The sequence below is a fragment of the Salvelinus namaycush genome, chromosome 8 (assembly GCF_016432855.1).
Source record: "Salvelinus namaycush isolate Seneca chromosome 8, SaNama_1.0, whole genome shotgun sequence".
Lineage (NCBI taxonomy): Eukaryota > Metazoa > Chordata > Actinopteri > Salmoniformes > Salmonidae > Salvelinus > Salvelinus namaycush.
In genome coordinates, this window is record NC_052314.1 from 22,366,935 (window position 1) to 22,392,612 (window position 25,678).

Here is a 25,678-nt window from a genome sequence, read left to right on the forward strand (position 1 = left end):
AAGCATTAGCTTAATAACAGATTGATAAACAATAAATCAAGCTTTTTGAATCGAGTGGCAGCATCACACTCAGTGAGGTACGTACTCAAGGGGGCTTTCCGACAGCCTGTAGAAGTCCCCATTCCGAACATCTCTGATTCGTCCACTCCAAATTCAGATGCATCCTCAAAGTCATCCCCTTCGCTGTCACTTACCATGTGAACATCTGCGCACTGTACAAACACATTCACTTCAGTATTGTTGACCTATCAAAACACAATAGAAAATGTAAAAGCAGGCCAAATAAACTGTGTGTGTGTGTGTGTGTGTGTCTCTCTCTCTACCTCTTCTGTTGGCTCCTGGGTGTTGGCTGGTGAGGACCTTCGACACACACCGAGGTGATGGCAGGGGTAGCTGATTCCAGAGGCAGCTAGTGTCATCTAGGGATAGAAATCACTGAGATCAGAAAAAAAATTTGACAACAAAAAATCTGAATGAACTTTATCTATTCATTCCAATTTTAACCTTTAAAATACACCGAACAAAAATAAAACGCAACATGTAAAGTGTTAAAAAAAAAAAAGAATCATAAATATTCCATGCGCACAAAAAGCTTTTCTCTTAAACTTTTCGCACACATTTGTTTACATCCCTGTTAGTGAACATTTCTCCTTTGCCAAGATGATCCATCCACCTGACATAAAGATGTTTAAACAGCATGATCATTACACAGGTGCACCTTGTGCTGGGGACAATAGAATGCCCTATAAAATGTGCAGTTTCGTAACACAATGCCACAGATTTCTGAAGTTGAGGGTGCAATTTGCCTGATTTTCTTATATGAACTGTAATTAAGTCAAATCTTTGAAATTGTTGCATGTTGCGTTTATACAATACATGACCAAAAGTATGCGGACACCTGCTCGTCGAACGTCTCATTACAAAATCATGACCTGCTATAACAGCCTCCAGGTATCTGGTAAGGCTTTCCGCTAGATGTTGGAACATTGCTGTAGGGACATACTTCCATTCAGCCACTAGTGCATTAGTGAGGTCGGACATTGATTTTGGGCAATTAGGACTGGCTTGCAGTTGGCGTTCCAATTCATCCATAAGTTTTTCGATGGGGTTGAGGACAGGGCTCTGTAAAGGCCAGTCAAGTTCTTCCACACCGATCTCAACAAACCATTATTAAAATAAAATAAAAACAATGTAAACCTTTAACTAGGCAAGTCAGTTAAGAGCAAATTCTTATTTACAATGATGGCCTACCGGGGAACAGTGGGTTAACTGCCTTGTTCAGAGGCAAAACGACAGATTTTTACCTTGTCAGCTCGGGGATTCGGTTACTGGTCCAACGCTCTAACCACTAGGCTACCTGCCGCCCCAAAAGGCCGTTCCCATACCCGGAGTTGAACCCAGGCCGCATGTGTGAAAACCAGGAATCCTAACCGGTATGGACCGTGCTTTGTGCACAGGGGGGATTGTCATGCTGAAACAGGAAAGGGTTTTCCCCAAAATGTTGCCACAAAGTTGGAAGCACAGAATCATCTAGAAATTCATTGTATGCTGTAGCATTAAGATTTCCCTTCACTGGAAATAAGGGGCCTAGCCTGAACCACAAAAAACAGCCACAGACCATTATTCCTCCTCCACCAAACTTTAAAGTTAGCACTATGCATTCGGGCAGGTAGCGTTCTTCTGGCATCCGCCAAACACAGATTCGTCCATCAGACTATCAGATGGTGAAGCGTGATTCATCACTCCAGGGAATGCGTTTCCACTGCTCCAGAGTCCAATGGTGGCAAGCTTTACACCACTCCAGCCAACGCTTGGCACTGCGCATGGTGATCGTAGGCTTGTGTGCGGCTGCTCGGCCATACAAATCCATTTTCCGAAGCTCCTGACGAACAGTTATTGTCCTCATGTTGCTTCCAGAGGCAGTTTGGAACTTGGTAGTGAGATTTTACGAACTGACTTGTTGGAAAGGTGGCATCCTATGACGGTGCCACGTTGAAAGTCACTGAGCTCTTTAGTAAGGCCATTCTACTGCCAATGTTTGTCTATGGAGATTGCATGGCCATGCACTCGGTTTTATACAGCTGTCAGCAACGGGTGTGGCTGAAATAGCAGAATCCACTAAGGGGTGTCCACATACTTTATTTATTTCAGTATAAATATACAGTGGGGTCCGAAATGATTGACACCGTTGATAAAAAGGAGCAAAAATGGCTGTATAAAATAAACAATTCAAATACTGAGACAATGCAAATAGTATGGGTAACCGTTTGATTAGCTGTTCAGGAGTCTTATGGCTTGGGGGTAGAAGCCTCATGGATCTAGACTTGGCGCTCCGGTACTGCTTGCAGTGAGGTAGCAGAGAGAACAGTCCGACTAGGGTGCCTGAAGTCTTTGACAATTGTTAGGGCCTTCCTCTGACACCGCCTGGTATAGAGGTCCTGGATGGCAGTGATGTACTGGGCCATACGCACTACCCTTTGTAGTGCCTTGCAGTTGGAGGCCAAGCAGTTGCCATACCAGGCAGTGATGCAACCAGTCAGGATGCTCTCGCTGGTGCAGCTGTAGAACTTTTTGAAGATCTGAGGACCCATGCCAAATCTTTTCAGTCTCCTGAAGGGCTTTGTCGTGCCCTCTTCACGACTGTCTTAGTGTGTTTGGACCATGATAGTTTGTTGGTGATGTGGACACCAAGGAACTTGAAGCTTGACAGCCCCGTCGATGTGAATGGGGGTGTACTCGGTGCTCCTTTTTTCCTGTGGTCCACAGTCATCTAGGGAGAGTTCGTAATCCTGGCACCACAAGGCCAGGTCTCTGACCTCCTCACTATAGGCTGTCTCATCGTTGTCATGATCAGGCCTACCACTGTTGTCATAGGCACACTTCATGATGGTGTTGGAGTCGTGCCTGGCCATGCAGTCATGAGTGAACAGGGAGTTACAGGAGGGGACTGAGCATGCATCCCTGAGGGGCTCCCGTGTTGAGGATCAGCGTGGCAGATGTGTTTGTTACCTACCCTTACCACACCTTGGGGCAGCCCATCAGGAAGTCCAGGATCCAGCTACAGAGGGAGGTGTTTAGTCCAGGGTCCTTAGCTTAGTGATAAGCTTTGCGGGCACCATGGTGTTGAACGCTGCACTGAAGTCAATGAATAGCATTCTCACATAGGTGTTCCTTTTGTCCAGGTGGGAAAAGGCAGCGTGGAGTGCAAAAGAGATTGTGTCATCTGTGGCTCTGTTGGGGCGCTATGCAAATTGGAGTGGGTCTAGGGTTTCTGGGATAATGGTGTTGATGTGAGCCATGACCAGCCTCAAAGCACTTCATGACTACCAACCTGAGTGCTACGTGGTAGTTATTTAGGCAGGTTACCTTCGCTTTCTTGGGCACAGGGACTATGGTGGTCTGCTTGAAACATGTTGGCATTACAGACTCAGACAGGGAGAGGTTGAAAATGTCAGTGACGACACCTGCCAGTTGGTCAGCGCATGCTTGGAGTACACGTCCTGGTAATCCGTCTGGTCCTGAGGCCTGGTAAATGTTGACCTGTTTAAAAGGTCTTACTCACATCGGCTGCGGAGAGGGTGATCACACAGTCGTCTGGAACAGCTGATGATCTCATGCATGCTTCACTGTTGCTTACCTTGAAGCGAGCATAGAAGTAATTTAGCTTGTCTGGTAGGCTTGATGCACTGGGCAGATCGCGGCTGTGCTTCCCTTTGTAGTCTGTAATAGTTTGCAAGCCCTGCCACATCGGACGAGCGTTGAAGCCGGTATAGTACGATTCAATCTTATATACAGTATTTTTTTGGTCATCTTTATCAAGGGTGTTAATTTCAGACCCCACTGAAAGGAGGAGTCAAGGGAGAAATAGATCCAAGTTCAGCAATCACAGATAAACCATTTAGATTTTCTGATATCGTTAGAAGAAAGCAAAGTTTATCCAGCCTGTTATGGGTAATATATATATTCATGGTTTATGGACAACCTTCTAACTATAGACACTGTAAATGTCACCTACCACAGCGGAGGGACTCGTTAAAGACTGTCTATACAGCTGAACCCCAAGGGATAGGGTAGAGGCTAAGGAAAGTGATGGGACCCCAGTACCCATGTGTTGTCCCGATCTAAGAATTTTGACTTCGATACCTATACCAGGTTTAGTATCACGATATGCGATACCATCCGGATGCTCGATACCAAAATGATACCACGGCCCCAAAAATAATATTTGCCAAAGTCACAGAATGGCACTTGATCCAGACAGATCTTGAGTTCAATATCATCAAGATTTTGCATCAAGATGCATTATTAATGAATCAATTATATAGTAAATTGACAGTTAACAAATCTAAATGCATAACAGTAATAATTTATTTAAATGGTAAATCTCTACTAATAAACTGGGTAAATCAAGATGTAGCCGAGGCCTATTCATAATACAGGTGAATGTATATTCAATAGGAGTGTGTGCATGCATTGAGTTATTGAGCTTGTTTTGGCTGATTTCATTGGGCTACATTTGGGACTTATTTTATTGATCAACAACATTTGCAAGAAGAAGCAATCTCTCCCTTTATAAAAATGTGTGCAGTCTAAGACCTATGACATCATTCACACACAGTCAGTTCGAGGCTAGAGCAAAGATTATCTTGACAGAGATGAGGCGGGGAGAGGAAATGAATAAATCACTTTTTTGTGACAATAAGCAATATTTAGTGTTATGGTTTGCATATCACAAACAATAATTAATGTTAGCTTCAGCTGTAAGGTAACAAGGAAAGTTACCAGGTTGCTTCCAGCTTTGTAGGCTATCTTCTTGCATTGTAAACAGGGCCGGGTTAAAGCAGGGGCTTACCAGGGCTGAAGCCCCTGGGCCCAGGCCCGTGGGAGGACCAAGAGGCAGCACAAAAAAAACAAGTACAAAAACCTTATAAAAGTCAATATAAACTGTATATATTATCTATATAAAAATGTGTGCGGTCTCATTAAGACACACAATGTCATTCACACAGAGTCAGTTCAATTCACCTGGTCAGTCTTTGTCATGGAAAGAGCAGGTGTTTGCTCCAAATGTTTGCACCATGCCAAAAAAAAATCCTCTAGTGTGGAAATTGTAAAAACGCCTCCGCTCAACTGTAGCCTATGACACAAGGCAAACGTTATGATGGCTTTATTATAAAGGGGCTTCTTCTTCAACAGTAAATTTACCACGCATCGAATTGCATCTTGGTGCACAGATTTGTTTACAGAAAATGATGGTGTGCCAGAAAGGGGGGCATGAGACCTATTAAGAAAACAAAGACCCGGGGCCTATGATTTCTTAATCCGGCTCGGATTGTAAAGTTTCTAGACCGTAACGAACATTGTTTTGTGAACAGTAACTAACAATTTAAACAAATCTACATGCCATGTTGCATTATTTAAGTGTGTTAACTTCTATGCAGCAAACTTCTATGCAGCAGACTCCCAGTGTAGTGGTTTCTCAGGACAGGCTAGAGGTAGCAGTAAGTGGAGCAGGCACGGTGCGTTATAATAAGGGGAATTCGGCTGCGCTGATTGACTTGATCCTCTCTCAAAATCAGTAGACGACGTGAAACACATGACAGAAGTACCGAAAGTAACAAATTGGAAAACCAAACCGTTTTTTGTGTTCAAGTATCAAAAAGGTACAGAAGTTTCAGTATACTGTACAACACTAGCAGCCATCTTTTTACCTGTGTTGCTCACTAACCCACCCTCTGATAAAGGGATGATCACAGTAATAAATTAATACTGCATGTGTTAAAAGGCTTTCATTATTTCATTTAAGTATGACAGTCTAAAACAGAGGTGAGCGCATGTAAGGCAGATCTGAATCTGACCACAACGAAAAACCATCACTGACAATATCAAAGATCATGAATAAAAGCATTATCAGAAACAATCGCTACTCAGCAATACTGTGTTTTAGTCTGTTCATAATCAACATTAGCAAACCAAGTCATCACTCATTGACTGTAGTTCATTAATACTGTAAAAATGTATTGACCTACTCGTTCACCTCTTGAGAAACTCGTGGCATTAACTGGAGGTTTAAACAGAATGCTGTGATTGACACACTGACAGATAAAAGGGAGAGTCCCTGGCAGTCAACAGCAGGGGGTAGCAATCTTTGCTATTGTCAGGTGCTATAGCCAACAAAGACCAGCTGGTAATTGTTGAATCAGGAGCCAATTCCATGCAACGGCAATTGAGTTTCAAAAGCAGAGTGACTGCTGGAGTTTTCCCACATCTCTTTTAAAGTGATTCAGCCAGAAAATAGCGTAACCGTTAGTCCTTGGCCACCACATGCTTTTCTGGCTTATAAAAACAACATACCAAAATATCAGAGAGAGCCATCAGTCATTTGAGAATTTACTGTTAATTACTTCTGGCGCTAGAAATAAGGTTCTCTTGACCATTGTACTTCAAATTCCCACTCGCTAAACGGCTAAGCAAAAAACACCAGAAACACAGTATTCCCTTGACAAATAAATCATGAGCAATATCCTGCCATGGTCCATACCCATTTCCCTGCTGTGCAGCACAGGGCCAGGGGAAGAAGCAGTCGAAGTCATTCATCTTCTAGTCATGGCCTTCCTATGTGGCCTTGTGAGTTCCACGGCCCACACATACTGACATGACAGATAGTGTTTGTCTTTCACAACTAATTAAAAGCAAAATGTACATTACAGAAGAGGCCTAGGCTGAGACAACTAAAGAGCACTGGAACACCTAGGAAGAAAACTTAGCATAATTGCCTTACATGAACAATTTAACAAAAATCTACCCGCACTAATTCTTTAGCGGGTTAAATATCCTTGTATAATCAAATAAAACGTTATCTGTCACATGCTTCCTAAACTACAGGTGTAGACTTACAGTGAAACGCTTACTTACGCATCCGTTTCCAACAATATGGAGTTAAAGATAAAAATTACAACAAAAAAATAAACAGTGACACGAGGAATAAATATACAGTAAATAACTAATAACAATAACGAGTAAAAATAACAAGCTATATACAGGGAGTACCAGTACTGAGTCGATGTGCAGGGGTACAAGGTAATGGAGGTAGCTATATACATATAGGTAAGGGTGAAAGTATATATATATATATATATATATATATATATATATATATATATATATATATATATATATATATATATATATATATATATATATATATATATATATATATAGGGTGCCAGGGTAAGTACAATTTTACTTGAATAAATCACATGATTTGTAAACAAGTGTACACTAACAGTGACATGCTTACTTAGGGGCCCTTCCCAACAATGCAGAAAGAAAGTAAATAGAGAAATAGAAAAGTAATAACAGTCTATACACATAAGTAATAAGTACACAAAGGATAACTATAACTTTGCTATATACATAGGGTATCAGTACCGATGTGCAGGGATACGAGGTAATTGAGGGAAATATGCACATATAACTAGGAATAAAGTGACTAGGCAACCGGATAGATAACAAACAGTAGCAGCAGCATATGTGATTAGTCAAGAGAGTTATTGCAAAAAGGTCAATGCAGATTGTCAGGTAGCCATTTGGCTAACTATTTCGCAGTCTTTTGGCTTGGGGGTAAAAGCTGTTCAGGGTCCTGTTGGTTCAGGGTCCTGCGGTAGCAGAGAGAACAGTCTATGGCCTGGGTGGCTGGAGTCTGACAATTTGTGCCTGGTATGAAGGTTCTGGATGGCAGGGAGCTAGGCCCCAGTTGCCGTATCAGGCGGTCATAGGAAATGGTGGAGACATTATGTAGCCATGTTGATTTTATTAATTTATAAAAGGAATTGGATGGAAATATTCTAGACTGTAAATTGAGTCAGGTTGCCACACTTTGTTGGTTTGAAAGAGCACATTTCCAAACAGTGGACCATAAAAAGCAAAGTGCTGTTAAAAAAAATGATTGACACAGGGATTTAAGAGGCTGACCCATTGAGCAGGACAGCGACGAGGGCTTTGAGATGTGAAGGAATGCCATGCTCTTTTCCTCTAGCCTCGACAATCGAGTGGCAATCAAACGTGAGAATTTAACAGCGGCCGAGTGGACCCTCTTGACAAGAGGCTTTCCTCCTCCGAGGCCCTAATATGTGTAGAAATAAAGTTGATCACTTCCCCAGTCAATGGGGGACCTTGAGGGGAGGGATGACATGTGTGCCCAAAAAAAGGAATAAAAGTTGAGCGCTCACCCAAGCCAAGCTTTGACCCTGTGCCTTCCACTGATGCTTTGGGACAAGTGCAGCTCCACAGCTCTGTGACGGAACGCCACAAGGCATAGGGGAGAGGTTAACCCCCCCCATACTGACCTTCTCTTCCATCCTTACACAATGAACAAGCTCCTCTTTTTTGGATTCTTTTAATTAACACTTGCATTGAAGCTTCTAAGCATTGGGGAGCGATGCAGGGAAATAATTCTCTCAGCCCCCCTCGCTGGCTCTCTTTCTTTCCCTCTCTCCCTCTTTCTCTTATTCTCTTTCTGTTTCTTTTTTTCAGGCAGTGTTTGGATTAGGTCTCTGGCTGTGAGTGAGATAATTACCACTGACAGCTGCACTGACGGCACCCAGAGCCCCAATAGCACCTTGTTCAACAACTCTTTGATGAAGGGGGACAACAGAGCCTGAGAAAGAGAAAATAAAGACGGAGGAGAAGAGAAGAAAAGAATAAAGAAGCCCCACCCTAAACACCTGTTGGTCCCTTTTCAGGTTCCTCCTTGCTGCTGCAGATATGTCACTCCTGATTAGGATCAGGGGTCCTGCACCAAGTGTGTGAGGTTCACACAGGCAACTCTGATCACCGGCTTCTCCACAGAGAGTCACAGTGGGAAAGGAATGCCGGTCTGCTGCTGGATCAACAGCGGGGTGTTTTACCACCATGTAGCCCTGGCACAATTATCGTATAACCGACAATCATGGACAATAACCGTGAACTCAAATAAATCAAACTTCTGAATACTTTCATTTTAGGAGAAGGTGCATTTCAAGCTCAAAACATAACAAAAAAAATTGGCAACTGTGGCCGTTTGCCACATTCTCCAAATTCCATAGTTGTCACATGCCTACCACTATGCTCACAGACTAGGGGATCCAAGAAGTGTCCAAGCTAATGAGGAACACTTTGGATGATTTTTTTATTTTTATGTATTAGAGCAATCAATGCAGGGGTGAAAGTAAATGAAATTTCTTCCCGGCACGGGACCTGTATGTGTGCACGCACATGCACCAAAAAAATGTAGGCCTTTGGGCCTTATCATAGAAATACATATAGAATCACTATTAATTCCATAGGATCTGTGTGGGCCTAGTCGTAAAGATTTCACATTTAACTTTTACAACTTATTACCTTTTATTGTGGCAAACACAACCAGTAATGTTCTCTTCCAAATGTGAAATAATCACTTCAAAAGGGCTCCTTTACTAGGCTACCCGTGCACATTTCATCCTCTAAAACAGCGGTGAATAAAAGACATCTGTTACACAAAACACCAAAAAGTGTAATGACATTTGGAAAATGTCATTAGGCCAGAATGTATGCGTATACTGCTGTCCGCGCGGGTGTTGTCGGCCACCCATCTCTGCCTTCGCAAAATGTGGAGCATAGGCTGTACCACCTGTTATCAAGTTCATTCACTCATTTTTCGTGCCTCTGACATACACTAATGACAAATAATTGTGTAATAGCCTACAGTTTTTGACATTTTGTTTGAATTATTGTGATAGCCGTACTGGTAAAACATGAGCCTAACCCCCCACTATCTATTTTGCTGGGACACGGTACCAGACCGCCTTACTTTTAGCCCTGACTCAAAGTAGCATTAGCAAATGTATTTGGTCATTAGAGGGCGATGGATAGAGACCGCCTACACAGTCTCTCCTCCATAGAGCTCATGTCCCCCACAGAGTCTAGGCCCACTGAATGTCACCTAAAGACAGCAATCACAGGGGGCTCTCTCTCAGCTTATCACTGAGCCCTGTCGCTACGGCAACCAGCAGGCCCCAATAAGCCTGCACGGGCCTGTCAACTAGAGAATCCATTAAAAGCCGGGAGACTCGGCGACGGGCGCGAAGCCCTCAGAATGGCTGCATTAATACATTAGCAAACACCATGAAACACTGGATAAATGTCAGCAATTATGGCAGCAGAGAAAACAAGAGAGTCTAATAAGGATGTCCCACTGTCTGTCAATCACTTCCAAAGGTGCAGGATCGCCCTGTCAATCAGAACGGCCAGAGCGCCTACCGCCTGCCTTGATTTCTCAGAGATGTGAAGGAAGGAAATTGTAATAAGAAGAAGGTCTCACAACAGACCAATCATCTTTCACACCAAGGGAGTCAATGGCCCTTTACCTCAAGGAACAACTGTTTCCTCATAAATGTGCCTTTATTGGTTTTTCATCCCAGCCAATCCCAAACATCTTTGGATTTGAGCATCAGCTTCATCATAATGTAAGGCACCATGGATATAGGCCTATACTGCCAAATGAGCATCACCCTCTCATTTCTGTGGCCAGGTTGCTTGCATTTCCCTTTACTCTCTGTGATTATATTTCACTTCCTTTCCATTTGAAATATCAAGTTACCTCACTGAATCACATTGCCAACCAAAACAAGAGGTTTCTTCCTGCTCTGATTTTATTTTTATGTAGGCTAACCTTTTGTGGCGCTACACACAATGAAGGCACAGTACCAGTGATGTGAAGTACGCTCCTACCCGGTTTGCTTTCATGTACAAAAAAAAAAAAAGCAACCCAACAATCTTCAAAGATTACAATTTATGAGCGTTAAGCACAATTATAAAACAGAAGTAGGTAAAATAAGTCAATCAATTAGCTGCTAAATCTATAATTGGACAATTCAAAGCCTTATATTTTCAACATCCACAAGGATCTAAATGAAAGTGACTCTTGGCAATTGGTTGCTAAAAGGCTGTGTGGGTTGGAGTGGCTGGCAGAGGTGGTGCCCAGCGGAGCTTGTGAAATGAACTCCAGAGAGCTGCTCCAGCAGTGTACAGTACATGACTATGCCATCACCAATATAACGCCTGTAATCTAACAAACATGTAGATGTCGTTTATCTGTGACTGATTTTTTTCTCCCCACATTCACTTGAATGTAGACACTCACGCAATAATTTCTGATATTGCAACGGGTCTTGGGTCTTTAATTATAAAACGGCCGGGTGGTAATAAAACCTCTTGGTTTGAACAATATTGATCTCCAAATTGAATAAACGTCAATTTATTACACGTTAAAAGGGAATTCTGCCCTCCCCCCACACAAAATAAGTGAGAGCATATGCTGAGAATAATGAAAGCAGAGCTGAGTAGTAGTCATCGATTCTGACTCCTTGAAAATGTAATTTGAAGCCATGTTTATTGGTACAAATCCCCAGAGATGAGGCGGGGTTAATGAGATATGCAATGAAACAGCCAGGCTGGCATGCAAGGGCTTTTCTGTGTAATGCTCAGAGAGACAGTTCAATAAGGGTCTGGAGAGGGCCATTATTGCAATCAAGGCTTTTAATATCTCTTCCCAGGAAACATGGGAGCAGAGAGCCACCTTAGCCAGGCTATGGCAAGGCACATGCCTATGACATACACCCACTTTCTATTCATCCCCAGGCTACCTTAGCACTTTGGTCAAGTCAAGGCTCAATGATAAGCAGCCTCACTCATATTCTGGGAAGTGAGAGATGGTGGGTTCAAAGGGCTGTGAAGTGATATTGTACACTTTACTGTGGTTCCTGATTGGACTTGATTTCTCAGCAAGAGTTATTGGTGCCCGTCTAATGAAAGAGATGGATAACAATTCAAATAAACAGTATACAAAACATTCTCTTTAACCAGGTGAATCCAGGTAAATAGAAAGACAAATTATTTAAGTGCCTTTAAAACGGGGTATGGTAGGTGCCAGACGGTTTTTCATGCTCAAGTTTCCCGTGTCTCAAGAATGGTCCACCACACAACTGTAGGAAGCATTGGAGTCAACATGGGCCAGCATCCCTGTGGAACGCTTTCGACACCGTGTCGAGTTCATACCCCAACAAATTCAGGCTGTTCTGAGGTCAAAAGGGGGTGCAACTCAATATTAGGTAGGTGTTCCTAATGTTTACTACAACGTCATTTGAGAGGTTGCCTTTGGCCACTGCGTTTAGCTTTAGGACACACAAAGAGGAAACAATTTGGAACAAAAAGGAAGTGGAACCTTTTGTCTCAGCCTTTCAAGAAAATACATGGTCGCAATGTAGGCCTATTCGCTTTCACAAGAGAGCAACCAAGCGAGTCCTAAAAGCTTCACTAAAAACAAAAAAACGGTGCAGTTATTTTTCATTCAATATGTCAAATATAATTTTTTTATGTAGATGGGAAAAAAAGAGAGGGTTCCCATCTGAACCAAAAAACATTTACAGAACAGGTTACTGAACTCTGTACTACTATATCTAAAACAGAAATGTCATTATATATTTTAATCATGACCCAGGCAAGCAAACCCAGTTTGGTGTAGTGAAGATGCCATAAAATATTGTAATAAGAACTTATACTTCAAAAAGCAAAGATAACATTTAAGGGACCAACAAAATGTGTGCACAACAGCACAGTTGCATAACCATCCATACAATTAGCATGGGAACATATAGGCCTAAGCTGTCAAATAAAAACAAGAGGGGTAAGGGGTGGGGTTGGGGTTCCTCAGGTCTTCTTGTGAGGACCGCTTCTGAGCACTTTGACAAAGTTCAGCTGAATGGCTGGGAACCATGACCCCGGGCAGGAGAGGTCAGTGACACTCAATGATGTGAGCTTTAATGTCTACAGACAGAAGGACATGGGGGACAGTCTTTGACAACATAATTAGTTTCAACATCTGGGCAGATGGTTTCAGCATTGAAAACATTGAACAGTTTCTCTCAATTGGGATTCACTACATATTGTAAAATAATAGGCTTTTGCCTAGCCTTCATGGAAAAACCTAACAGGGCCTTGAACCTTTAAATCATGACAGCTCAGCAGATAAAGACCTACATGTCAAATGGGCCTGTTAGAAGACCATCTTTGATGAGATATATTGTGAAATGAAAACACATTTTCCTCATGCATTTCAAGACTGCCAGTGAACAACAGCTATAAAAGGCAGAAGACAACAGTGTCGTTTCCAAGCCCAAGAGACAAGTTGGTGTGTTATTGTTCCTTACTGAATCAGATGCCGAAGCAGGCCAGCCCTCCCATTGTTGGTGTCGCACTGGGATGTTTGTCAGGTCTGAAACATTCCTCTTCACCTGAAAAAAAATGACAATGGCAAATAATTATGAAAATCATTTCAAGTTTATCAAACGTGAAGCAAACAAATGTTAAACTGCAAATAATCAGTAAGTAAGCTGTACCAGACTATAAAAACAGTAAACGCATCATGAAATAGACAAAACATCAGTGTGTGCTGACGGCATAGCTTTGACAGTTCCTTCCACACCTTCACAGGAGACCGAGAGATAGCCACACACTTTAGCATCACAGGGAATAACAAAGATGGCGGGAGGGCACAATGGACAGAGAAAGAGCCCCCATGTTATCTGCATTCTGCGGATGCCTCGCTTAATTCCCAACAACAACAGAACCACGCTCTGAAATTAACAGTATTTCTCTTCTCCCATTCATGCGCGGTGTATTTGCACTTAATAACATTCCGTGCTTTTAAACAGTTAGCAGCGTCCCCGAGCGACACGCTCAACCGTCCCTGGCCTGTTGGTTTAAAGCCCAACGCCAGCCTGATGTGCAGTGGCCAAGGGTGATCAAAGCAGGCGTCGTCTGAGCGTGTTGGGCGCTGGATTCTAGCGCATTACGCCAGCAGAATGCACTACCCTGCGGGGGCAGATACTGATGTTGAGCAAACTGGCCATTGTGGTGGAAAGCTCCCTCCACACACAGCCAAATCCTCCCTCTAACACTCAGAGGGAGATGTATCTTTGGTGAGACGGAAGGCTCGTGCCCATAGAGGTGGAAACTCCAAGAACGTTACAAAAACAGAGGATTCCAAGCAAAGCATGCAGCGCTCACTCTGGGCTATGGGGAGTGTGTGAACTCTCACTTTCAAAATGAGCCTCTATTACATTTTCAGACCGATCTGCTAATATCAAGTTGATCTAAAGCAAATTGCTAGTTAATGAGGTATAAGACAGAGCCCCAACATCTACTTCCATTTCAGAAATGATTGAGGAGCAAACATCCCTCAGTGGAGTGCTTTTCCATATTGATTATTCTTAATTTTTTTTTAACTGCAGACAAGTGTTTTTGTTGGGGTTGTCACCTGGTAAGAAGCAGACCGTCCTGAACCTGCATTGGTAAAAGTTTATACATAAGAACTGACATGGGATCATGATATTCAAAACTCATTCCCTCTTCTCTGAAGCAGGACGCAAGTCTAAAACACACATGCAGTGGGGTCAGGCTGGGTGGCCAGTGTTATTATAGAGTGTAATATCCATGTTTGACCAGAGGGCTACAGGGATTTCTCCTCTGAGTGCTGACCGTCAGGCAGGCGTAAACACTAGCGCCCAGCCTGTAATGAAGCGTCTCCAGTCAGAGCTTAAAGCAGCCTCAGAGAAACAACAAACTAACGCCCATACAGAGGTCCTGATGACTGCAAGCAGGCCATGGCACCTTAACCAGACCTACTCTCAGATCAGCACAATCTCATACTCCTATACACTCAGTGTACAAAACATTAAGAACACATGCTCTTTCCATGACAGACTGACCAGGTGATGTTAGATCCACTTGTTAGATCCACTTCATAAATCAGTATAGATGAAGAGGAGGAGAACGGTTAAAGAAGGATTTTTAAGCCTTGAGACAATGGATTGTGTATGTGTGCCATTCAGTGGGTGAATGGGCAAGACAAGATTTGTGCCTTTGAACAGGGTATGGTAATAGGTACCAGGCACACCAGTTTGTATCAAGAACTCAACGCTGCTGGGTTTTTTCACACTCAACCGTTTCTCGTGTGTATCAAGAATGGTCCACCACTCAAATCACATCCAGTCAACTTCACACTACTGTTGGAAGCACTGGAGTCAACATGGACCAACATTCCTGTGGAACACTTGACACCTTGTAGAGTCCATGCCCCAATGAACTGAGGCTGTTCCGAGGGCAAAAGGGTGTACAACTCAATATTAGGAAGGAGTTCCTGATGTTTTATACACTGAAAATGTTAACTCCAATATTTCACAAAGTTCTGACTTGAGCATAGTAGACAGAACTTCAAGGAGAGACAAAAAAAACAAGAATCTATAATTTTATGATTAGCAAGCAACTGAAATTTGACATGTAAACAAAGTAATGTTTCAGCAAAACTACTATGAGTAAAATATGAGGGGAGTTGGGAAATTACTGAATGAATGATTAGGCTCATCCGGTTTGCTTATAACGACCATATTGGCTAATTCTCTCTGAAGCTGCCCTAAAATCAATATAAGACCAGGATAACTTTCGTTATTGACTATTATTTATATTTATACAAATTGTGCTCCAAAGGATTAACCGATACTCTAAATCTGCGGTCACCTTCATTCCTAGTCAATCACCAAACATTTCTGTAGGAAAGCCAACGATAAAAGCCCTCCTTTTTTTTCGTGTTGCGCTGTTGTCGGCAGGTGCACTTGATTCAGAAGCCCTGCGCAACATGTAGGCAAAGTGTTCACATTTTGAAATATTTCATGTCTGAAAACACAAACTCCGCCTACACGGCCGGGAGATCTGTGGCTAAATCTAGTATGCCTACTGCGCTGGCCAAACCATGTCACCACCATTGACTCCCTCAGACATTTCACCCACTATTGTGACCTCACCAACTGGAGTCACAGGTTCTCATAACTGTCCCTGAGGTCCTTTGATCTGACCATCCTGGTGAAATCCCTACGTGCCTAGCTACAGCTTCCACGATCCCGGCCACAGGGTTGTCAAAACATAAAACTCGCTTCACTCTACTTCCACTCACACTGCAGCCGCAATTTAATGAGTAGCCAAGTGTATCGATAGCTAAGGCATCAAATTAACATTTGGGTCCACCAGCCACTGTAGCAGGTAGATTTAAAAAAATAAAAAAATAAATAAATAAAAGGAAACAAATCTACCAGCCACTCAGATTTTTTACCAGCCAAAATACTTTTGGCCCACCATTTTATTTTTTGTGTGACCGGAGTCTTAACCAAAATATCACAGATGAGATGAAAATGTTTTTAAAAATTCACCTGCCTCTAAGGGCGGGAGGTTACCGTGGTAGCGCCACTTGAGTAGTGATGGGCATTCCGGCTCTTTCAGCGAGCTGGCTCGTTCGGCTCAACTCACCAAAAAGAGACGGCTCTTTTGGCTCCCAAACGGCTCTTTAATAAAATATATGTTTTGTATTTTTTCAAGTCAAACAGTTTGCCTATGATTGGTGTTAAAACAATTCTAATTAAATTATTAAATGAAATCATACTCTACCTTAACCACAATGTGTTTATGAAAAAGGCTATAAAACATTTGCATTTAAAGTATAACTTTTTAATGTATATAAACAAAGTGCATATAAATCTAACCATTCAAAACTAATACAATCTGAACAGCATAATAGAATATTGCACCATATCAAAGAAAAATAATTTGCAAAACTGCAGCATCCAACTTAAAACATTAAAGTGGTCCCTCTTTTCTCTCTTCTTTATTGCCATGTCATAACCAGCAGCACACAGCAATGCTGGCCATATTTTGCTTTTGTGAGAAATTTGCATTCAGAAATGCAAGCTGCCTCACTTGAGGGGCTGATGCGGTTTCTTCTCTCAGTAATTATTTGTCCTGTTTTCGAGAAGACCCTCTCAGAGGGAACGGATGTGGCCACTATGCAGAGTCTCCCTGTCATGACTTTAGTAAGCCGTGCGTAGACCGAGGCCTTGTTCTTCCACCAGCTCAGAGGATCTGCAGATCCTATTTGGCTCCTCCAAATAGGATCGGACATCCATTATGGCATCTGCTGAGGGATTCCTTCGTGCTGCATCCCCAGTTGCTGTCTCGTCAAACAGCATCCAAACAGCAGACGTTTGTGGCACTACTGCTGGTGCTTCTGCTCCATCTGATCTCTCTTCTTCCTGTAGCCCTGGTGCCAGAGCCAGCTGGGACTGTCCCTCCCTGCTGCTGAGGTTATTCTTTGAAGAGCCTCAATCGCTCTGGCATCACTGCAGGCTAACTTCTTAAACCTGGGGTCAAGCGCAACAGTTTCTGATAGCACATGATTATATTCCATTCTGTGGAACTTTGTCCATTGATGAACATAGGTTGTCCATCAACTCTGTCACGTCCTGTGGTTACATTTGCTTCTCTCCGGCGACTGGCTGTGATTTGCTGCAAACCCTTACACAGGAGTATCATTTTTTAGGCTGTCACAAAGCTGAAGAGTAAACAGTAACTTATTAGTTCAGGTTCATGTTTTGTCTACTGATACTACCTTCTCATCTACTGCTCATATACATTGTAGTAATAGCTGCTTACTGTAGCGCTCTCCACTGATTTCCACAGTGACCTGCTCAAAGGGTTCCAGGACTCCGCACACCTCCATCACCTCCCATTCCTCCTGGGTCAGAGCATCAACAGGTGCATTGACAATGGCCAGGATAGAGATCCTTTGACTCAAGAAACCGCTTCAACATATAAAATGCTGAATTCCATCTTGTCGTGCAGTCTTGATTAGGCCTTAGCTCAGGCATCCCCATCTGGCGTTGTGTAGACTTTAGTTTTTCAGCACCTACTGTGCTCCTGTGGAAGTATTCCACAGCTGCTTTCACTTTGTCCACAGTGGGCTTCATCACCTTCAGAGCATCTTACAAATCAGGTTGATTGTGTGGGCAAGGCATGGATGATGGGTCCATTTTACTTGCCATTCTCTGGCCACTCAACAGTTCCTCTGCCAAGTTCTGAGGTATGTCTGTCACTGAACTCAAAGCAGTCCAGAAGACAGCTAGACATTGAAAAATCTTCAATGAAGTGACATGTAACCGACATGTAAGAAGTGGTTACCCTTGATGTCCAGCAGTCAGCGGTAAGGCAAACTGCAGTAGCTTTTTGGACTCTTTCCCACACGGAAGCCTGTGTGCTCTCAAAAAGTTGTGGAATAAGTGATTTTGAAAGGGTTTTCCTGCTTGGAATTGTGTACATTGGATTTAGACTATTGCTATAATTTCTAAAACTTCTGTCCTCCACGATCAAAAATGGCTGGAAATCAGTGGCAATCATTTTAGCCAATGCAATATCAACTTGGCCTTGTTTTGCTACAGACAGACTTTGGCATAAACTGGTCCATAGAAGACTGCGTTGCTGTGGGTCGCGGATTAGACATACTTGACTGAGTGGATACATCTCCACGTGTGCAGGTGCTGGCTCCACCACCATCACTAGCAGGCCCGCTAGTTTGTCAAAGCTCCGCTACAGCTAGCTTCACAGTTGGGTGCACAGTTCGCATATGCCGGTGTAGCTTGTGCGTAGAACCGGCTTTATATGAGATTTTGTTTTGGCAAATTCTACACTGTGCTCTAACATTGTCGACATCATTAAAATGCATCCAAATGCCACTGTGCTTCCGACTCTTTCCAGCTATTTTCACAGCTGTCCTTCCTCTCTCTCCTCGGCTGCTAAGCGTGTGGCTGTTAGTCTGAGCAGACAGTCAGAACGAATGTGTGCGCTTGAGCATTTAGGCCTATATTATTTTATTTATTTTTTCACACTTTGAAATAGTTAATTCAATTAAAATCTTTTGCTTATTCATATATTTAAAAAATAGATTTTTAGAAATAGATTCGGCTCTTCTGATATGTGAGCCGGCTCCCAACGTTCACCTACAAGAGCCAGCTCTTAGAGCCGACTCGTTCGCAAACAACCCATCACTACACTCGAGTCATGTTGGTGCCTGTGAGATTGAGTCTGACTAGTAGAAGCGTTGTCTTCTCTTTCCTAGCAGTTGAAACTCAAACATAGAAAAACAAGCAACCTTGAGAACAATACAATGTAAATAGCCAAGAAACACAATTCTCACTTCAGCAGACGTTCGTTTCAAGTAAATTAGACAAAGTTATGCCTGTGCGACAGCGCAATAGGCTACATAGGATTCGTGGTAGCTATGAAAACAAAACAGCACAAGTACTTTGAAAACAGCTACTGAAACATTTTATTATAAATGTATTCATACTTGACTATTTGATTTCACAAATGACAGTGAAATGCTCGCACTGTGGAGCCCTAACCACCTGCCAAAGTGGCTGGTAAAATAGACATTTTGCCAGCCAATAACAAAATCTACTCGCATTTGGCAGGTGTTAATTTAGGCCTGTCGATAGACCTATGTTTTTGTTATTATGAGCAGGCCATCGTATTTTAATATCAATGAGTATTTCACCTTCTCTGGTCATAGGAACAACATGAATTTGTGCCTGAGGTAGATGCGGTGCGACTTGAGTTTCACCATCAAGTGGAAGACTGTGTCCTCTCTCCGGTCAGTCTCACCGGAGGAAAGGAAGGAGAGAGCATGGACCGTGAGAGGCGGATCCTCTGCTGCTATCTCCCTCCCTCCACTGAGACTAATGCCGTGTTCCAAACAACTGTGGACTCGGAAATCTGACTTCAGTGCGTTCCAGACAATTGGGAACTGAAAAAAAAACAAGATGGGAAAAATTGTTTTGAACGGTCATCCAACATCAACTTCATTGTCGTGATTTATTCGTTTTTTCCAAGATCCCTGTTGTCTCGAAAGCACCATGACCATCAGATGCAGGTGCCATCAATCCAGTAAAATAAAAAGTCAAATAAGCAAATTATTTCAATTCATGCTAAGCTGTGCCTCGCAAATGCTATAGCAACTGATCTCTTTTGTTGTCAAAGAGCGAATTTTTAAATATAATATTGTCTGAGAAGAACAATACTGGCAGGGCAGGCATATAACCAATATGCTGTGACAATGTATTTAGCCTACTGGTCAAACCTCATGCATACAGAACTGTTTTCATTGGGTTAATGTTACATTTTTTTAAGTCACTTTAAAAAAAAAAAAAAAATCTGGGCAGTAGATCGACTTGCTTTTTGACTGTGAAAGAGATATGGACTCAGAAAAGGTTGGTGACCACTGCTCTAAACTATGATATCTTAACTAAATAGAAAAATTCAGATTTAGAAAAATTGTTATTTGTGGTTTACATGATACCCAGCAAAAACCAACTATATCCTCTATAAATACAAAACACTTGTTCAACTTACCTTCTTAGTTACAACTTAAAGACGTATCAATCTATGGCAGTGAATAAGACTGCATAAGTGTTTGTTCTGAAGCACCACAAGCACACTAATAAACAAGAGCAGAATGAATTAAATTGTCTCAAAGTAATCTGAAACAGCACTTTTCACAAGATCAAACTATGCAGTGAAATGCAGTTTGTGATGTCACCACTAGATATATGCATTTCTATTAAATAGATTCACTACAGTGCTTACAACGGTCAAAGGTCATGTAAAGAAACACTAAGGCAACCTGGCAATGAGAGCTTGTTATAACAGATAAAACAATTAGCCAGATATTTCACCGGACGTATAAATGTGAATCCGGTTGGCGTTACCACTCACTACCAAATATGGTGGTGAGAGGAAGCCCAGTGGCCGGCAGTGGGAGAAGATGGAGCGACACGGATTTTGGCTGACATTGTGCTAATTTTCTCATTGATTAAACATTTTCTCAATACAGTTGTTTCCAAAACAAAAATCTGTTATGGACAGAGTGGACTAAGTTTTGTAGACTTTACCCTTTGCCAAAGTAAAATTGTTTTTTAAAAAGTGTTGTTTAAGAGTGCAAGGGCGAATTGAGTTATTGAACACAAGCACTTCAGAGTAGGAGTTCCCTTAAAGAAATAGGCAAATACATACTAGAACACGCAAATAGGCTCTGCTTGCTTGTTCTGCCCACTATGACTCATTTGGTCCCATTGGAAAACGACAGGCTGTGGTCGATCTTGGATTATTTATAAAAATCTTTATGACAGGCAATAACGCTACTTGAAAATGCTATTTCTGAAACCATAATATAACTTACACGGTCATTCAATACAAAATATATTAGCCTCCTTAAAGTATTCAGACCCCTTGACTTTTTCCACATTTTGTTACATTACAGCCTTGTTCTAAAATGTATTAAATAAAACATTCTCAGCAATCTACACACAATACCCCATAATGACAAAGCGAAAAGGTTTGAAATTTTTGCAAATGTATAAAAATTTAAATTAAAAAGTATTCAGACTTTTTGCTGTGAGACTTGAAATTGAGCTCTGCTGCATCCTGTTTCCATTGATCATCCTTGAGATGTCTCTACAACTTGGACTCCACCTGTGGTAAAGGTCCACCTATATAAGGTCCCACAGTTGACAGTGCATGTCAGAGTAAAAACAAAGCCATGAGGTCGAAGGAATTGCCCATAGAGCTCCGAGACAGGATTGTGTCGAGGCACAGATCTGGGGAAGGGTACCAAAACATTTCTGCAGTATTGAAGGTCCTCAAGAACACAGTGGCCTCCATCATTCTTAAATGGAAGAAGTTTGGAACCACCAAGACTCTTCCTAGAGCTGGCCGCCTAGCCAAACTGCGCAATCATGGAAGACGGGCCTTGGTCAGGGAGGTGACCAAGAATCCGATGGTCACTGACAGAGCTCCAGAGTTCCTCTCTGGAGATGGGAGAACCTTCCAGAAAGACAGCCATCTCTGCAGCACTCCACCAATCAGGCCTTTATGGTAGAGTGGCCAGACGGAAACCAATTCTCAGTAAAAGGCACTTGATAGCCAGCTTGGAGTTTGCCAAAAGACACCTCAAGGACTCTCAGACCACGACAAACAAGAATCTCTGGTCTGATGAAACCATGATTCAACTCTTTGGCCTGAATTCGAAGTGTCACATCTGGAGGAAACCAGGCACCATCCCTACGGTGAAGCATGGTGGTGGCAGAATCATACCGTAGGGGTATTTTTCAGCGGCAGGGAGACTAGTTAGGATCGAGGGAAAGATGAACGGAGCAAAGTACAGAGATCCTTCATGAAAACCTGCTCCAAAGCACTCAGGACCTCAGCCTGGGGTGAAAGTTCACCTTCCAACAGGACAACAACCCTAAGCACACAGCCATGACAAAGCAAGAGTGGCTTCGGGACAAGTCTCTGAATGTCCTTGAGCGGCCCAGCCAGAGCCCGGACTTGAATATGATCAAACATCTCTGGAGAGACATGAAAATAGCTGTGCAGCAATGCTCCCCATCCAACCCGAGAGTTTGAGAGGATCTGCAGAGAAGTATGGGAGAAACTCCTCAAATACAGGTGTGCCAAGCTTGTAGCGTCATACCCAAGAAGACTAGAAGGCTGTAATCGCTGCCAAAGGTGCTTCAACAAAGTACTGAGTAAAGGGTCTGAATACTTATGTAAATGTCATATTTTTTTGTTGTTGATAAATTGGCAACAATTTCTAAAAACCAGTTTTTGCTTTGTCATTGTGGGGTATTGTGTGTAGATTGAGGGAATATTTTTAAATACATTTTAGAATAAGGCCATAACCTAACAAAATGTGGAAAAAGTCAAGGGGTCTCAATACTTTCCGAAGGCACTGTATTTCAAGTCAACTGCAAAAGTAATTAGCTGATAACTGAAAAAATTCATGCACAAAAATGCTTGCTGCACTGGTTTTAGTCACATATTCTAATTGAGGTAGCCAGCCAGCTAGCTAACAATCTTAACACATGAATGCAAGCGCATGGCCTAAATGATAATTGGCGCAGATTAGTCTAGCTTTTTGCAGATTGCATGTTTCAGAAAATTAACTAAATAAGCCCACTAACATAATAGGCCCAGACAGTAACAGTGTTCTTTTTGTATCAAGGATGAGTCCGTGTTTACATTGGCGCCAGTCCAGTGGTCGCATATAAGTAGCACAGATTGATTGCTTACTAGCTAGGCTAACTTCTTTGCTGGCTAGAAAGAGCCTAATTACAGTAGATTTGTTCATTCTATGTATAGAATATTGGCGCTTTATCTGTGGAATAAAGACTGATACAAATATTTCTGTAAAAGGCTAATATCGGCCGATAATGTCGGCCAACCAATATATCGGTCGGGCTCTACTATTGATATCTGGCTAAATAGAACCAACATTAAAATAAGAACCAATTCAGCCTTTTTTATATCAATATCAAATCATTTCTGGGTAACATACGTACCTTACTGTAAACGTTGTCCATTTAAAAATTGACAAAGTTTTTTGCTAAAAAGCAATTTAAGCTAAAATTTTGCTAAGACTGTCTGGGAGTGGTCTGAGTGCAGAGGGGAAAACTGAAAACTGTTTTTGGCAGAAAGGTTTGTAACGCTTTGTTATTGGTCTATTAATTTACTGCCTAAACCGAAACACCCAGCCATGCAAACCTGCTGATTAGAAGGTCCGGTGTAGATTAGTTGCTAGTTGAAAATACAAATCAGGAAATAACACGGATAAAAAAATACAAAACAATTGACTCCACTGGGCCTTTAACAATTGACCATGTCACCTCTATATACATTTAAGTCATTTAGCACTAGTCTTTTGCTGGGCATTCCAATTAGAGATCATTAACCCCGCCCCAACTCAGTAAAAAAGTTGTACTTTCTACTATTACAACTGCTGACCAACGCTGTATTACAATCAAGTTTAAAAAAGTCCATCCCATTACAAGTTAGGCCAGTGATATTAACACACTGGTAACAGTGCTGTCTAATGCTGCCCCCTGTCTTTCAGAGAATTGTATTCACTTTCAAGAGCAGTTTGATTCGGGTCTGATTTGACCAGATTATTAGCACACGAGGTTTGCGGCACGTTAATTGGGGAGGACGAGCTCGTGGGAATGGCTGGAGTGGAATGGTGTCTAACACATTCGGGTGGCAATGTAGCCTGTTTTATGTCCCCCCCCCCCACTTTGGTTCTGAAATCACCATCACTCACTAATCATGTGTTTGAGCTAGCAATATATCAATATTTATCCTTTACAATTTAGCTATGACATAGTCAATGAATATCACAATTTTGGATTCCACCCACATCTCGAATCGTTTAATGAATTTATTTTATCCTCCCGCTTTGGCTATGCAGTGCGCCTCACAAAAGTGATTCCTGATTATTAAATTATAAACTTTACCCTGTATCTAAAAATGACAACATACACTGATTGTTGAAAGCAGAACTACCTAAATTATTGCTGATGGTGAACCTGAACAATGGAAATAAAAATCATTGTAAACCCCGTTTAGCAGGTATAGCCAGATGAGAGTTGCGTCTCAACCTAGCAAATTACATAGGTTGTCACTCAACTAATAAAGCCTAATATCGCGCAAGCCATTTCACCATTTGAATGCGCTACGCAGATGTGCAAGATCAGGCACAGGCCGCCTACCTCGCGTTGCTCAGCTCGCAAAGCTGGGCACAGTGCACAGTTTGACCAGGCTACATGTTCTCTTGGGTTGTTCGGCATGCAAAATGACTGTTAGATCAATGACTGTCACAGTTATATGCTAAATTCGACACAAGTAGATGATGCATCAGTCGGAAGGTAGAAAGAAAGTAGTATGAGCTGAAGATTTTAGTGAATCGGCGATTCTTAACATTTGAATTTATTTTATGACTGATGCTACATTTGGAAACGTTAAACGTCTGGGGACCGATGGGGTCGTATCTTAAACATTTGAATCGGGGACCGATGCACATCGGTTAATTGTTACAGCTTATACTTCATAATATAAAAATCAGACAAGTTGTACTATTTCTTAAAGCTGCAATATTTAACTTTTTGGTTGACGACCAAAGTCACTTAGAAAAGTGAGTTATAGATCTGTCACTCGCATTGAAAGCAAGTCTAAGAAGCGGTAGATATATTCTGTGTGCACCATTTCTATGCTTCCCGTTCTTTAGTTTAGTTTTTGCCTTTTGTACTTTCAATTTTGGACACCAGTGTCAAACAGCTGAAAATACAGTATTTTTGGTTATTGACAAGATATTTCACAGCAGTATAAAATGGTACAATGATTCTCTACATTAGACATTTCTTGTTTTGTCACAAACAGAAATTAGGTGAACTATTAGAATTCTAGCAACCAGGGAATGGCTGAGCGACTTCTGCATATTGCACCTTCAACATGTAGCATAATAGCCTAAACTCCTTTAAGTATGAGTAATAACCAGAGAGCTGTTCCTACAAAAAGGTAATAGCAGTAAAAGACAGGCAGACAATGCTAAAAAATGTGTTTAATGTCACAAATGCTTTGCGGCTGTGTCATTTTACATAGCCTATAGTCTACTTTGTCAGGACAGATTGAAAATGAAATATCCACTGTAATTACACATACCTTAAAAATAAAGTGTTAATAACATAACATAAAGAATGTCCCTTCCCTGCTGTTAAGGCTGAGACCAGCATGTCGTCGATATCACAGTGCTTGGGGCGATATACACAGAAACATTAATGATCTAATCATTCTTAATGCCAAGTACTAGTAATCCTTGGCTGGAGCAAAATCAAAGAGAAGAAAAGGTTGCCGTTAAACAGTCACAAGCTCTCCAGCACCAGATGCCTTTCTT

General features: G+C 42.0%; 1 protein-coding gene across 2 annotated transcripts in view; it reads right to left on the reverse strand.

The window, feature by feature from the left end:
• LOC120052513 (FAS-associated factor 1-like) overlaps positions 1–25,678 on the reverse strand; it is an 87,779-nt gene that overhangs the window by 35,632 nt on the left and 26,469 nt on the right. The window contains exons 8-10 of one of the 2 annotated variants that reach the window (XM_038999467.1): positions 13,227–13,310; positions 324–419; positions 86–212 (exon numbers count right to left, since the gene is read on the reverse strand). In XM_038999467.1, coding sequence (XP_038855395.1) covers positions 86–212; positions 324–419; positions 13,227–13,310 — 307 coding nt within the window. Of the gene's footprint in view, positions 1–85; positions 246–323; positions 420–13,226; positions 13,311–25,678 lie in introns of both variants that reach the window. The other variant, XM_038999466.1, reaches the window with a different exon arrangement.